General features: G+C 33.6%; 2 protein-coding genes across 2 annotated transcripts in view; one reads left to right on the forward strand and one right to left on the reverse strand.

The window, feature by feature from the left end:
* LOC143235531 (RYamide receptor-like) overlaps nt 1-2,443 on the forward strand; it is a 72,265-nt gene extending 69,822 nt beyond the window's left edge. Inside the window, exon 6 of the mRNA XM_076473767.1 lies at nt 2,154-2,443. Coding sequence (XP_076329882.1) covers nt 2,154-2,243 — 90 coding nt within the window. The 3' untranslated portion in view covers nt 2,244-2,443. The remainder of the gene's footprint in view (nt 1-2,153) is intronic.
* A 2,397-nt stretch (nt 2,444-4,840) lies between these two features.
* On the reverse strand, nt 4,841-11,775 carry LOC143235695 (protein FAM200B-like). The gene is made up of 5 exons (XM_076473910.1): nt 11,761-11,775; nt 9,746-9,923; nt 9,422-9,582; nt 8,557-9,151; nt 4,841-4,947 (listed from the first exon to the last, which is right to left on the reverse strand). Exons 1-5 carry the CDS (start codon nt 11,773-11,775, stop codon nt 4,841-4,843), a joined length of 1,056 nt encoding a protein of 351 aa, XP_076330025.1.
* Nucleotides 11,776-15,930: the final 4,155 nt, after the last annotated feature.

Here is a 15,930-nt window from a genome sequence, read left to right on the forward strand (position 1 = left end):
ATTTAACACTTCATTTGAACTACTTAAACTTGAATGCCAGTTGCTACGTTTAACTGGTGTAATTAGAACACTGCTTAATCTAGTCTTAACGTTAAAATATCTCGTCAAATATCAAAAACTTGGAAGCATAAATGTGTCTATAGGAATGTGAAATAAAGTTAAGTGTGTGTTTGATGCATTTGTTGCTTAATCATTAAGTAAAATTGGTAACAAAACTTGTATGTTTGCTTTGTAAGCGTGATAAATTGCTGCTGAGCCACAGGGGAGCAAGAAATCACGTCAAGACAGTTTCTATTTCTTTTCTTACTCAAAGGATAGTGGATATAAATATAATTGTACTATCAGTGGTCTGTTGTATATCTATGTAACTGCTCCTAAGGTTGTAAGTGGATCTTCACCACTACTAAAATGGAGGTTCAGTTGGTCCATACGTGGTTACACATAATGTTTCAGTTTGCATTTTGCCGATTTAAAGGGCGTTTTTGCATATTTTATTACTACCTCACCTCACGTTGGAGTATCTTTACCAAACTTGGCGTGAAGGTTTGTTGGGGTCATGCGGAAAAACACGCTAACTTGTTATTTCACATTTTGTGTTTTATAGTTTTTATGGGCGTTTTCTTGCATTTATTTACATGTCCTAAGATAATCCTTTATTAAACAGGCATTCACATAACTTCCGTCCAGGGACGAGTACTCAAATAGTTTGTAATAACATATAGCTGATTAAAGATCATCGTATATAAGTTATTTATACATTTAAACGTTGTGAATGAATTTCTCTGTTTCTGAACTCGTTTCTGCCTTAGTACTTTGAATTAATATTATGTTCGAGAAAACAATCACTATTTCTATTCTTCATGTTGTACACATTTTACTTACGAAACTAAATATAAATTCAACTTGTAGCTTTGTAAATATGTATGTCCAACTAGCTTTTCTACATTTCTGGCGCTAATAGGACCAAGTTCGGCAGACAGACTCAGAATGGTATTGTGTGGTTTATCTATATGGTGTAGTTCTCTTTCAAAGAGGTGTCAGAGGGGGAATAAAACACATCTGGAATGGCACACAGGTATGATGATGGTGTAATAGTAGTTTTACAGGGTTGCCTAAATCGAATCTTCCGTCGGATTTTCTGTTTATGGTTCTCGCTTAAGATTCCGAAGGCGCGCCATCTTTGAAATTGTGTTCACACCATCGCTAACAAGTTAGTCGGACCGAATTTGATGCACGAGCTCAGGTATCACTGACGGATGCCCTCATGAGACTTTTCTTTTTAATATGTGCTATTCTTATGCTTCACCTTTCCTTCTCGTGTTCATCAGCTTTATTTACGTTGTACCTTTTTTTCTACTATGAACTGACTCATACATTTGTAAAAAGAAAAGACTTGTTATTTATTACTTGTAATTCGTAGCATATAGATGAATAAATATGTTTTATTTCTTACTGGAAATATAATACTCCCTTTCTTTCTCTCTGACCTCATTTGTTAGTCTCTCTCACATCTCCCGATCTTTTCTTTCCTTTATTAAACTACTGTCTTTTATATTCCTTTATTAAACTACTGTCTTTTATATTCCTTTCTCAAACCCACACTGAACGATACCCTTACTTTCTGACCTTACATTTGTTATCCGTATAATAAATGATAGTATTTCGCAACCATAGAGAGTCATATGGACTGAAAATAAAAAGGCGGCTACTCCTTAAAATATATTTTTTAATTCCTTAGGGCCTGGTAATAGGCTATTCTCTTTTTCACTCCTACAAACTGCAACGATGTCCCTTACACGAGCTTTTCATGTTAGTTCTTGTAGCTCATTAAAAATATTATTATTACGTAAAGTTGTAATTCATAATCTCCGTTTGGTAGGCTTGAAACTTCGTGAGTAGTTTCATTTCAGAAACGTGAAAAATGTTTGTAAAAGTCTTATAAAAGTTAAATAACTTATATTTCTGTTTAACGACAGCATTGAGTTTTATAGGAAGTCATTTTATTATTCGACTTTAATAAATTTCACACAAAGTATCATTTTCATTTGTAAGGAAAATATGTGCGTATAACATCACGATTGTAAAGTATGTAGGCTTGTATAACACTAGAACATTGTAGCGTCCCAGCTCATTTGAACAATTTAATATTGCAGGGTTCCAATTGGAGGAATACAACCCTGACACACAGTTTCAACGACTTCAAACAGAAACATCTTTCAACAAAGTGTACCAACGACGTGTAGAGATGTATCTACCAAATCAAACCAACAATTCCGTATTATGTTCTACCAAATCGTTTAACGAGTTTATGTATTCACCTTGCCAGAATGTACGAGAGATGCAGTCTGCTTAAACGCAGACTGGATTATAAAATTACCTTAATTGAAATGAATTTGTAAGGATAGTTTTCAAACTCACCAAGCTTGTTAGCATTTATTCCAACTATAACGTCTTCTAATAAATTATAATATTATAAAAGTTCTAAAGAAAGATGCTTTTATGTAACTTAAGCATTTTGGCTTTCTATCAAATTTAGTTTTAGTCAATACAAAGATTTTCATAAGCATCACAAAAAGTTGTTTCTTTTTATTAGGTACTCTTATTTCAAAGGTAAAGTGAAAACAAAAGAATGACTTGATAATTTATGACTAAAAGTTAGTAAAATCATATATAATAAGAAACAATGTATCGACACTCTGAAATATGTGCACTAGAGAGACAACCTGAATAATTGTGCAACTCGGGAAAAGTGTTTAAAGCCAAGAGTATTATTGACTAATAGCTCTAATAAAGCCATCATATCATGATATATGAGATCATATATTTATATTAGTTTGTTATAACCAAAAATAAGCCGAAACAAAATACATTAAAATTAAAAAAATCTTATGTCCCACAATATAGCCTGTACTCTGGGATCCTTTCAATTGGGGCAGCGTTTTTTATTTTTTAACTTATTGTTGTTTCCGCTTGCTTTTGATTATAACAAACTAATATATTTAGTCAGAGGTTGGAACTTGCTGTTTTTAAAGCAGTCCTTTTGTTTTTATTTTGTTCGTTTAGCTCTATCAGTGTTAATTTTAGTTTAAAATATTATGTATATATGTATGATTTCATATCATGATAAATGATTTTATTGACTAGATATTTTATGAATAAAAGTCAATAAAATTATATGTCATGGTAAACATTGTATCAACACTCTGAAATATGTGCAATAGAGAGACAACCTGAATATCTGTGCAACTTAGGAAAATTGTTTAAAACTCATAGAGTATTACCGAGCTGTTTACTTTATTAACCACAAGTTATAAAGGCTTTATAGTAGCTCATAACCAAGTAGAAAATTACGTTAATTTATGAAAAATGTATTGAGTGGTGAAAAATATTTGTTAAGCTTTTAGTCACTATTCACAATATTTTTACTCTGTTATTTATTAATTCTTTTTAAATGTTCGCAAGTTTACAATACAGGTTTGTATTACCTTATTGAACATGAAGACTATAACGTTTCTGCCTTACATAGAATGAACCATATCTACTGTTTTAACATATTGTGATGATTCACCGGTAACGAAGGATTCTAAACTATAAAAAAAATGTTAACCAAACTTGTCTTAGAACTACGTCCAAGTTTTACTATGAACATAAAGTACGAACTTTGACCAGTCGTGAAGTGATATTATGGTTGCTCCGATATGGCTATCATAATCTGGCACATAGCTACTTTGAAAATATATCAGAATTGTTTATTAATAAAATTAAAATTAGTTTAACGTACGATTAAATTAACAAAAATGCATACACTTAATTACATATTAAACTACAGTTAAGGACGACAAATACTACATTTTGTATCTAAATTTCGTGCAAAGCTACTCGAGGGCTATCTGCGCTAGCCGTCCCTAATTTAGCAGTGTAAGACTAGAGGGAAGGCAGCTAGTTATCACCACCCACCGCCAACTTTTGGGCTACTCTTTTACCAACGAATAGTGAGATTGACCGTCACATTATAACTCCCCCACGGCTGAAAAGGCGAGCATGTTTGGTGCGACGAGGATGCGAACCCGCGACCCTCAGATTAAGAGTCGCACGCCTCAACCCACCTGGCCATGCTGGGCCTAAATACTACATGGGATCAGTGTTAAAACTAAAGCCAGTCTTAGCTTTTTTGGAATATTAAACTAAGAAATGTTTTTTTTTATTAACTTTAGTTATGTTTTCCTTTTTTGTATATAAATATACTAGATAATAATGTAAAAATATTTTTAAAGAAAGATATTAATGTGCGTAGCTTTGCACGAAATGAAAAACAAACAAACAATCATTAATTTAAAAAATCAATTGACTTTTGAAATGGCAGGAACATCAGCGCCCTCTGCAAAGATGAGCTATATATGCTGATTCGCTATCCAGATACTTTATAGCGATAATTATTCCATTGGTTTATGCAGTGTACTTTTTCCCTTATAATAAGGATATTTAAAAATTATCCACCAGTTTTCTAGTATAAAAGAAGTCCCAAAATATTTTTGAGGGGGAATGGGGAATACTACCATATTAGGAAAGAAGAAAACGAAAATTTACCATGGACTTTTTTTTATATTATTAAGGTAAATTACTACTTCCACATACTTTAAACATGAAAAAAATCTAAGTAAAAATGTAACATTAGTTTTTCCACGATTTTCTTTAAAACGTATATCTCAACAAAAGACATACATTTTTAATCTTTCAGAGTAAAAGAAGTTGCCTAGGATTTATTTTGGAAAACTAAAGCCGCGATTCAAGGTCAAGGAAAGATAAAACAAAATTTCAAAGTGCTACAGTTTGAGAAACATTACTCAAGGTATACGCAGTTGAAAACAAAATAGATATCAACCATTACCTTAAGTTCTTTGTCTCGTTCATCACACAACAGTGCCAACACTATACCCCTATCATCTACTAGAGTATATATAAATTCTTAAAATTCTAAGTCTAAAATATTACCTTGTCATTTTTCTTTTATTGTTGTTAAAATATGGTGTGTAGTAGTATTGTGAAAACGTGTCATATGTTGAACAGAGATTTAAAACGACGTTTATTTATTATACATCCTCGTGGTGTTATATTCAACAAGTCCTTAACGTGTTAAGTTTTGAATTCTGTCCAATATATAAACACAAATCAACTACAGTAACAGTGTTCGTGTGTGTATTTTTTTGTTTGTGTATATGTTCGTAGTATAAATCGTGTTTGTTTTTGTGCACAATGAAACGTGAGGTGAAAAATAAACAGCAAAATATTAAATAAAATGTTTGTCTATTTTACGCGTTTAAACTACAATTATGTCAAAATATTTTTAATGGAATATATTAATATATCTATTTTTTAGTTGACTCTTACTTAAAAGAGTTTCTAATAGTAGGGTTCTGTATCTCACAATGGCTGGTACGGGTATTAACACTTATTGATAAGCAGAGAATGTGAACTTCTTAATCTGAAGATGACTTAGGAAAGTCGAAACGTTGTTCTCTTCTTATCAATAAGTGTTAATACCCATACCAGCCGTTCTGAGATACATCTTTAATTCAAGTGGGTTTCTCGTTATCAAGGATAGTAAAGTTAGGTTTATGTCATTTTGTCTGTCTCATACCATCACTCTTGTATTTTTCAAGTTCATTTGTTTGTGTGTATATTTCTAATATAAATCATGGTATTATTTGTGCACAATTAAACGTGAGGTAAACACATACTACAAAATATTAAATAAAATTTTTGTCTATTTTCTGCGTTTTAACTACGATATAATACTGACTGTAAGTGAATGTTATAGATGTTTTCTTCTCGAAATATTTATATATTAAATCATTTTCTTAATGTATGACTTGAACATCTCAATACTTCTATGTACAACTACTATGAATAAAGCAAAAATGTAAAATTTCAACAAAATCTGTGTTACCACGCTTCCTAACTCAGAATTGTTCCTCACATAAAATTATCCAAAAATATCAATAAAACTCTACTTTGATTAATTCTACCTTGTTAAAAGTACATTAATTGTGTTATTCGTGATTATGAGGAAAGACAACTTCAAGTAATATATATATATTAGAGACGGCTAATAAAAATAAGACGGCTGGGTATTAAAAACTTTCATTTGAAAATATAAAACAAGTTTCAACCTCCTTAGGTCATCATCAGGTTAGGGTCATTTTAGAAATATCTCAGAGTCATTTATTGGTAAAATAAAAATTAGTTTAACATGCGATTAAATCAACAAAAAATGCATAAACTTTATTACATATCAAACTACAGTTAACGACGATAAAAACTACATGGGATCAGCATTACAACTAATGCCAGTCTTAGTTTTGTTTTGAATGTTAAACTAAGAAGGGTTTTATTTTTTTATTAATTTAGCAGCGAAAGACAACACTAGAACGAAAGCAGCTTAGTCATCGTCAACTCTTTTACCAACAAATAGTGGGATTGAGCGTCACTTTGTAACGCCCCCACAGCTAAAAGACTGAGTATGTTTTGTGGGACGGGGATTCAAGCCCGCGACCCTTCGACCCTAACCACCTGACAATGCCAGGTCTGCACGGTAAAAACAACGATTAAATCACGCTATTCGATCAGACAACAAACATTGGCGATGGGTGATATCGATAAGCTGCTGTCCCATTAATTTATTACTTCAAAAGTATAGTTTATTTGATTTAGCGTAAAGATATACAATAAAAATATGCATCCTGTCCACCATATAGAATCAGTTCCTAGACTCTTTTTCTAAAAGTCCATAAACTCACTGGTGACGCACTAACATCAGCACTAAGTTTGGCGGACACAAACGTAGGAACACCTACGTGAAAACAACGCTTGCATAGCTTTATAGGAATAACCGAAACAATCAGTCATGAACATAAAGGCACTAGAATGGGCATCTTACTATAAGATGATTCATTATGGGTGTGTATTAGCATCCATTACTCACAGCTGGCTGGCTGGATTATAATAACTTGTTTATGGTAAATGTAATGTGTCAGACCTTGTATGTTGGCTTGCTTGTTTTGAGATTTTATTTTTTTTCCGTAAAGGGAGATTTAAAAAAAGGCATACTGAAAAACAACAACTCTATTTTCACTTTATTACAGACTTTTGGCGTTGAATTTAAAGGCGCAAGTGCTCAATTAGTTAAATGAGTCAATTAATTTCCAAGTGCTTGATTAGTTAAATTAGTCGTTTATCAACTTCCACAAAGCAGAGTATGTAATTAGCAGCTAACGAGACCACTGGGGATTTAATAGCCAAGAATTAGTAACATTGCTCTAATATACAATATTTGCCTCTTTAATGAGTACCCATAATTATTAATAATAACAATAACAATTTGGTAGCAATAACGACAAAGCAAAAGTTTGAGATTGTTTTAACTGCGAATTTCATGAAAAAATGATATTTTCTGCTCTAAAATAGTGTTTGAAAATATTGATTTAGTTCATTTTAGAACCGTTGAATAAACTAATAATAGTGGTTCAAGCGCTTAAATCATAGTTGTGATACTGTAAGTGAGATGTTTATTTGTTTCTTTCATTTTAAGATAGAAAAATAAAAAAATCCATTTCAGTTCGTTTTATTCGTACAAAAGTGGCTGGTTGAAAAAAAAATGTTCTAAATCTCGAAAAGCAATGAAAAGCTGATTTGGTATTTTGTGACACTTGGATTTATTTTACACTGCTAAATTAGGGACGGCTAGTGCAGATAGCCCTCGTGTAGCTTTGCGCGAAATTAAATAACAAACAAACAAACAAGCCTATTCCTCTAAATCAGTGGTTCCCAAACTTTTTCAGCTTGTTACCCAATTTAACATGCCACATTAAGCATGTTACCCCTTTCACAAAATGTTTTCAACATTGATACATATGGCTAAATTAAACTAGAGATATATTGCACTTTATTTATTACACTTTATTTATTTACAATTTATTTATATAATTTATTTACACTGAATTACACTTTTAATTATTGTATTTGATCATTGTGCATTTCTAATGAATATTGCCAAAGATGTCAAGAACATCAGTGGGATGGATGGAGTTGCATACTTGAAGCTAGTTTAGGAATTATTGGCTTTGTGGTTGAAAGTGCCAGCCTGGTATCGTTTGCAACATTCAAGCGAGTCTTTTTTTTTGTTTTCATCCCCAGCACGGTTGAGAACCCCCTTCTCGCACAGATACGTTGTTGAGAATGATACCAACAACTTCAATGTTCTCTTGGACAGAGTTGGCGAGTCAGCTAGTTGTGAAATCCAAAAGGAATCTGCATTTTGGTTTTGGAATTTGACTTTCAAGGCTTCATTTGCTCGCATTGTGATCCACTCCTCCTTTGCAGGGAAATCATCATCATGAATGGCCTCATCAGGTACAGAAAAGGGATGAATGATCCACTGAAGACTGGCTGTTTTTAGGTCACTCTCTGGAAAGTAGTGCTGCATGCTTGTTTCAAGCCCCTTCAAATGGTCGCTCATCTCTTTGTTGATGGTTTGTAAAAGTGATCCAGTATCATAACTATTCTCCTCAACAAACTGGTCTAGGGTGGGAAACTGAGCGATCACTCCTTTCTCCAAGCGTCGAATCCAGAGTCTCAGTTTTCCCAGAAATGCAGTCACAGTGTGATGGGCGTCAATGACAGTCGTGTTTTGGCCCTGGAGTTGCAGATTATCACTGTTCAGCTCCGCAAATATGTCAGCCAAGTAACAAAGTCGAGCAGACCACTCCTTATCAGTGAACTTGGTAGCAAAAGGAGATTCTTCTTGTTTCAGAAATTCCTGAAGAGCAGTTCGGAGCTCAATGACTCGACGTACAACCTTGCCTCGTGACAACCAGCGAACATCGGTGTGGTAGAGCAGAACTTGATACTGCTCTCCCATTTCCTTGCACAGCTCCCTGAATATGCGCGAATTCACATCCCTGGACTTGATGAAATTGACGATTTTCAACACATCTTCAAACACTAATTTCAGATTACCAGGCAGGCTTTTTGATCCAAGAGAGTACCGATGAATGATGCAATGATCTACAGAAATTTCTGGATTCACAGCTTGTATGAGGCCCCGTAATCCACGATTACGACCCATCATCGACGGTGCTCCATCGACGGAGACCTAGATTAAAAAAGAAAAACTATTATAGATTGCGTCAGTTAGTCATTCTTACTTATCTTTTGCATTATAATTATATGGTTTTAATTTAATTTAATTTATTTTGGTACTTTAGTATTTCAGTACGATAGGCACGATACTTTTTTGTGAATTATGTATAAAATATTAGCTACACTACAGCTACTTGTACAATAAATAAAACTATATGACTATACGCCATGTAATTCATTGTATTTATACTAATCTAGACTTTATATAAACATCTCTCCCTACCTGTTGAACGCTGTTCCAATCCATTTGTGGTAAAGAAACTGATGATATTGAAGATATCTCTCTCTTCGTGGTTGTCAGCAGATCTTCGCATAATAGGAACTCTTCTTTGATCTTGTCCTGGTGGACGTAACGAACGAACCCAAGGAGAACAACACAACTGGCTACGTCACACGATTCATCAAATTGCAAGGAGAATTTGCTATATGAGCTTTCCTTGACCTCTGTTGTAACTTGGGACAGAATATCTGATGCCATGTCATCGACTCGTCGGCGGATTGTGTTGTTTGATAGAGATATGACACTCGCTTGATCCTCCCCACATACCTTGCTTACCATCTCGTATGCATAAGGCATAATCAGATTCTCTGCAATGGTGTGGCATTTTTTGTTGTTCGGCAACTTTATATGCAACAAAGTAAGATGCTTCGACCGCAGCTTGAAGCTTTTGGTCTTGAATTCCAGATGAACCGAACTGGATATTCCTCAGTGCTACAGCCCGGCGCTGAAAATAAGCCTGATCCTCATTTTGAAGATTTGGATGGCACTTCTGGAGGTGAGCTGAGAGTTTTTATGGCTTGAGGCTTTCATTTGTCAACACTTTGTGACATACTACACATTGTGGCCGATCCTCTCCACCAGAAGGTAAATTCACAAAGCCATAGCGAAGAAAGGCGTCAGAGTAGGTGCGCTTTTTAGACATTTTATTGTTTAATCTGCAGAAAAAGAAAAAGAAAAACTGCATAAAAAAGTGTGAACAATGTGAACTTATTATTTATTTTTTCATGGCATTCTAGATAGCATTACAAGAGCTTATTCAGCATGGGAATGATGTAATAGTAGGTAAATACTAACTATACTGCACAGGGCAGTACACATACATACCAGGTTTTGTCTACCTCGGCTGGTGCTCACATAGAAACTGACAGTGTGAAATAGAGGCAACCTCAGGCAGTGAGTGACGCGTACTGGACACGTGATGAGTCATCAGGGTTACTGAGTGACTTGTGTTCTGAAGCATACTTGTCAAAATACTTTTAGGTTACCACACACTTAGATACATATTTTTTCTTTTCTACTACTGTATATTAGTTTTTTGATGTTTATTGTTATTTGGTTTAACTTTATTACATACTTAAAATAGGTTTAATTTACAACTTTACATACTAAGACTAAGTTAACATTAATCCTTATACCAGCTACCTCAATGTTTTCTTGATGTTCAGAATTTTAACTCTTTTTCTGTCACCCCTCCATTACCCCCGATATATTGTTAAATTACCCCCAGTTTGGGAACCACTGCTCTAAATAGTATACAATTACGTACATTTGTGTATTAGTTTATTTATTAGCTACTAGATGGCAATGATTACTACTTAAGCCTCATTTCCTCATACAAAAACACAGCAGTGTTACTTTTTCTAAAATATTTAAATAAAGAAAGGAAATTTTATTCAAGTTTATTTGCTTGATAAACCTCTCCTGGTAATGTGCAAATAATAGTTGTTTTTAATCCTTAACTACTAGGGGGAAATTATTTGTATCGTAAGTCGTAGGTTGGGGTCACAATGGCACAAGTGTAATAAAGTTCATTTCTGTAATCCGGTGAAGCCATAATGGCCCCCACAAATAAAAATCGAACTATTACAGTGGTGAGAAAGAAAAACACATCCACTTTGTTTAACATTCAACAACTGTTTTAAGAAAAACTACAGAAAATATCAGGTACAAAACATCACTATCTGAGTTGGAATGTTGGCTTGCAAAATCAACACGTGTCTTCCTAGCCCCAAATTGCTAGTTGAGGGTTAAGTGTCATACCATCACTTAACAGAAGTACCAACCGGAAAAGTATTTATGTTGTCATATTATAAATGTTCATTTTATCAGGTTACAAGTTTATTGCTGGCATAGTAGAAGATAAATATCTTAGAGTAAAATAATTCTTCTTTCCAAATAACTTCTTAAAAAAGCAAAATAGTTTTCGAAGAATTGAAGATCCATTCTGCATTAACAGTATGTTATCATTAGAAGGTTTTCGGTTTTACAGTTGATTATAAAAAACTAATTCTTTCCGAAGTATGTATAGAAAAAAAATTTCCTCAGTTGGATCAGGTTATTTCATAATGATTTCTTTCTTAGTTTGCGTTCTAAGTAGCTGTAACTTAGTGATCTATCATTTTCATGTTTAAAAGTTGACTCCGTCATAAACATTTATAACTATTACCTCTTCTCTCTGAGGGAATTCTTAAATACTGGATAAAAAATTGATTATAATTGAAGTATTGAAAACATCACTATTTGTTTTAAAACATAATTCATTAGAACTACTCACAACTTACATCTTCTAAACCCATTACTATTAATTCATACTTTTGAGTTGATGGCTACTGTTTTATGGTTATCGATCTGTTGGCAAAATTGTCACAAGAATTGAGTAACATAAATAAATATTTTTCTGCGACATTTAATTTTCTTTAATTAACAAAGAAGTATATATGTTATTAATAGTTGTACATATCTGTTAATTCATTCACCCCGCTTCAATACCCCAGTGGCACAGTGGGTAAGTCTGCGGATTTGCAATGCGAGAAATCAGCATTCAATGCTCGTGGTGGCCAGAGTACAGACAGCCCATTGTGTAGCTTTGTGCTTAAATAACAAACAGTAACAATCTTCACATTAATCGTAATGAGAATTGCGTATTTTTATTAAATTTAGTAGTGATAAAAAATTTGACTTTTTGTCTTATTAACTGACCTTTAACAGTGAATGTTCAGAAATGTTAACTAATAGTAATCACACGAAAGAACTTTCTTTCGTTTTAATTTTTCGTTAATTATTGTCTAATTACTAAAATGAGTATGGCTACACTAAAAACTTATTTCCTTTCCATACAGTTCTTAACTAAGTATATAATTTAATAAAATGTTACCTTTTTTGTTTTCAAAAAACGTAAAATGCTCGTTAACTTAACATAGATTTTTGTACTAATCTCATAATATCTATATATATATATAGTTCAATTGTTTATGAGAACGTGTGTTTAATTTACTCTTGTTCGTGTAAATCTAGTCACTTTTTGGCATCTCAGAATATATCAGAACTTTCGTCCTCGTCTTAAATGACAAATCAGATACAGTTTGATTTTGATGAATCTATCACAAATGAGGTAAATACGTCTGTGATTAATCGAAACACCAATAAACGGTTTAATCACATAAAAATATCTTAGTGGATAAATAAAAAAAAGTTATGAATGAGTAAAGAACAAATATAACTTGCTATTGTAGTTTAACAATTAATTCATTTGCTATATTACTCTACAATAATATACGAAGCTAAAAGGAAAATTACGATGATTTAGTGGTAATTGGCTGACATTCACTCGTATTGTCTTTTATACGTTTGTTTAAAATTTCACAAATATGTATATGTAATGTACTAATAATATTTTTTAAACCAAACTTCAATGTGGACATCAATACAAGAATTCATTTTAAAGAAAGAAAAAGGACAATAACAAACATAACAAGACTGAGTTCAATTTCCCAAGTTGATAAGAGTTGCACCAATACAAAAGGATTACGCTTTCGGCCAGTTTGTGAGTTTGTTTGTTTTGGAATTTCGCACAAAGCTACACGAGGGCTATCTGTGCTAGCCATCCATAATTTAGCAGTGTAAAACTAGAGGGAAGGAAGCTAGTCACCACCACCCACCGCCAACTCTTGGGCTACTCTTTTACCAACGAAAAGTGGATTGGCCGTCACTTTATAACGCTCCCACGGCTGGGAGGACAAGCATGTTTGGCGCGAACCCGCGACCCTCAGATTACGAAGCGCACGCCTTACGCGCTTGGCCATGCCAGGCCAGCAGTTTGTGAGACCGAAAATAATGAAAAAATACTTACTGTAACTCAAGTAGTGTTTTCGCGCCACTATTTTGGTTGAAATGAAAAGTGTGGCTAAACGTTGTATAAACTGTTTCAAAAACGTTAAAGAAGGTGGTGGAAAGAGAAACAGAAATAAAATTAGGAGTACAATTTATATGTTAAATACATTCGTGGATTTGGCTAATTGGATATGTATATATCGTTATCCACAATCGCGGTACTGAACAAATTAAGTGATTAGAAGTTGTGTCTCATTGAATTACATTGTCTGAAAAATAGTCTAATATGGTAAAATGAGATACTGTTAAAAATTGGACTTACTCCTTGCTATTTATAAGTTACGCTTCGAACCAGTGAGAAGACGCCATTTTGAAAGAACCTGTCATACTCATCAGGAAGTGTAACACAAGTTTTCTGATACTGGTAGCATCGGGTTTGAAGTACAATGTTCGAAGAATATTCTAAAAGGACTGACTTTATGATGATTACCTTACAACGGCTAATAATTTCTTGCTACAGAATAAAATCTAATCTATTGCAAAGTCATTAAAATTGCCTCTAAAATATATATGTATATTGAAATCTCCTCGCATTTATGTGTTAGGGAAAACAGAATTTAAGATGTAAAACTCCGTGTTCTATCAATCTATAGATGTTTAATAAATTTTCAGTAAATTAAAGATAAATAATTTACAGAAGAAGCAGTTTTTTAAAATATCTCAGATTTAATAGAAATTAATTTGATCTATAATACAATAGCAATATATGTTTTCCTAAATTATTTCGCAATATTAAAACTTCAAGTTTTTTTACATGTGAAGTCTCACGAATATTGCCTAGTATATCTAACAATATATATATATATATACAGAATTGTATTTATTGTCTCTTCTTGCGTACATTAAGTTCATTGTTTGTTTGTTTTGGAATTTCGCACAAAGCTACTCGAGAGCTATCTGTGCTAGCCGTCCCTAATTTAGCAGTGTAAGACTAGAGGGAAAGCAGCTAGTCATCACCACCCACCGCCAACTCTTGGGCTACTCTTTTACCAACGAATAGTGGGATTGACCGTCACATTATACACCCCCACGGCTGTGAGGGCGAGCATGTTTAGCGAACCCGCGACCCTCGGATTACGAGTCGCACGCCTTACGCACTTGGCCATGCCAGGCCACATTAAGTTCAATAAATTTTCTGGTCACATATGTTCACTGTTTTCTAATCAAGGGCAAACAATGTGGATGTTACTAGTAAATCATGTTCTAGAAACGTTTTCTTAACTTTATTTGTCATATATGTTAAACTGAGTTTAGAAGATACTTATATGGCATATTGTGTTTGTGGCTCATTCCAAAGAATTATGTTTGTTTTAAAAGAAAGCCGCATTGGACTATCTGCTTAATCGAAAGCAGCGAATCGAGTCGCGAATGTTAATATTTTAAGTCCATAAACTTCCCACTTTCCAAATATTCAGTAACACAATAGTTTACTATATGAAAAACGCAGAACAGCTCATATTATTGTGTTACGTTATATCATGGCAATAGTGTAGAAAAGTAACGTCATAAATATGATTTCTTAACAAGCATTACGTACACAGGAGAGGTTACGATAATATCATGTCGGAGAGGTTACTACAATATTATGTCGGAGAGGTTACTGTAGCATCATATCGAAGAGGTTACTGTAATATCATATCGGAGAGGTTACTATAATATCATGTCGGAGAAGTTACTATCATATCATGTCGCAGAGGTTACTATATCATGTCGGAGAGGTTACTACGATATCATTTTGGAGAGGTTATTATAATATCATGTCGGAGAAGTTACTGTATCATGTCGGAGAGGTAACGTTAATATAATGTAAAAGAGATTACTATAACATCATGTCGAAGAGGTTACTACAATATCATGTCGGAGACGTTACCGTAGTATCATGTCAGAGAGGTTACTACAATATCATGTCGGAGCGGTTACGATAATATCATGTCGAAAACGTTTCTGTAGTATCATGTCAGAGAGGTTACTACAATGTCATGTCGGAGCGGTTACTACAATATTATGTCGGAGAGGTTACTGTAACATCATGTCGAAGAGGGTATTGAAATATCATGTCCCATAGATTACTATATCATGTCGGAGAGGTTACTATTATATCATGTCGGAGAGGTTACTATAACATCATGTCAGAGAGGTTACTACAATATCATGTCGGAGAATTTACTACAATATTATGTCGAAGAAATTACTGCAACATCATGTCGGAGAGGTTACTGTAATATCATTTCGGAGAGGTTACTATAATATCATATCGGAAAGGTTAATATAAAATCATGTCGGAGAAATTACTACAATATCATGTCGGAGAGGATACTATAATATCATGTAGGAGAGGTTACTATAACATCATGTCAGAGAGGTTACTACAATATCATGTCGGAGAGATTATTCTTATATCGTGTGGGAGAGTTTACTATACATCATGTCGGAGAGGTTACTACAATATTAAGTCGGAAAGGTTACTACAATATTAAGTCGGAGAGGTTACTGTAACATGATGTCGGAGAGGCTACTGTAATATCATGTCGCAGAGATTACTATATCATGTCAAAGAGGTT

The sequence above is a fragment of the Tachypleus tridentatus genome, chromosome 12, assembly GCF_004210375.1.
Source record: "Tachypleus tridentatus isolate NWPU-2018 chromosome 12, ASM421037v1, whole genome shotgun sequence".
Taxonomy (NCBI): domain Eukaryota; kingdom Metazoa; phylum Arthropoda; class Merostomata; order Xiphosura; family Limulidae; genus Tachypleus; species Tachypleus tridentatus.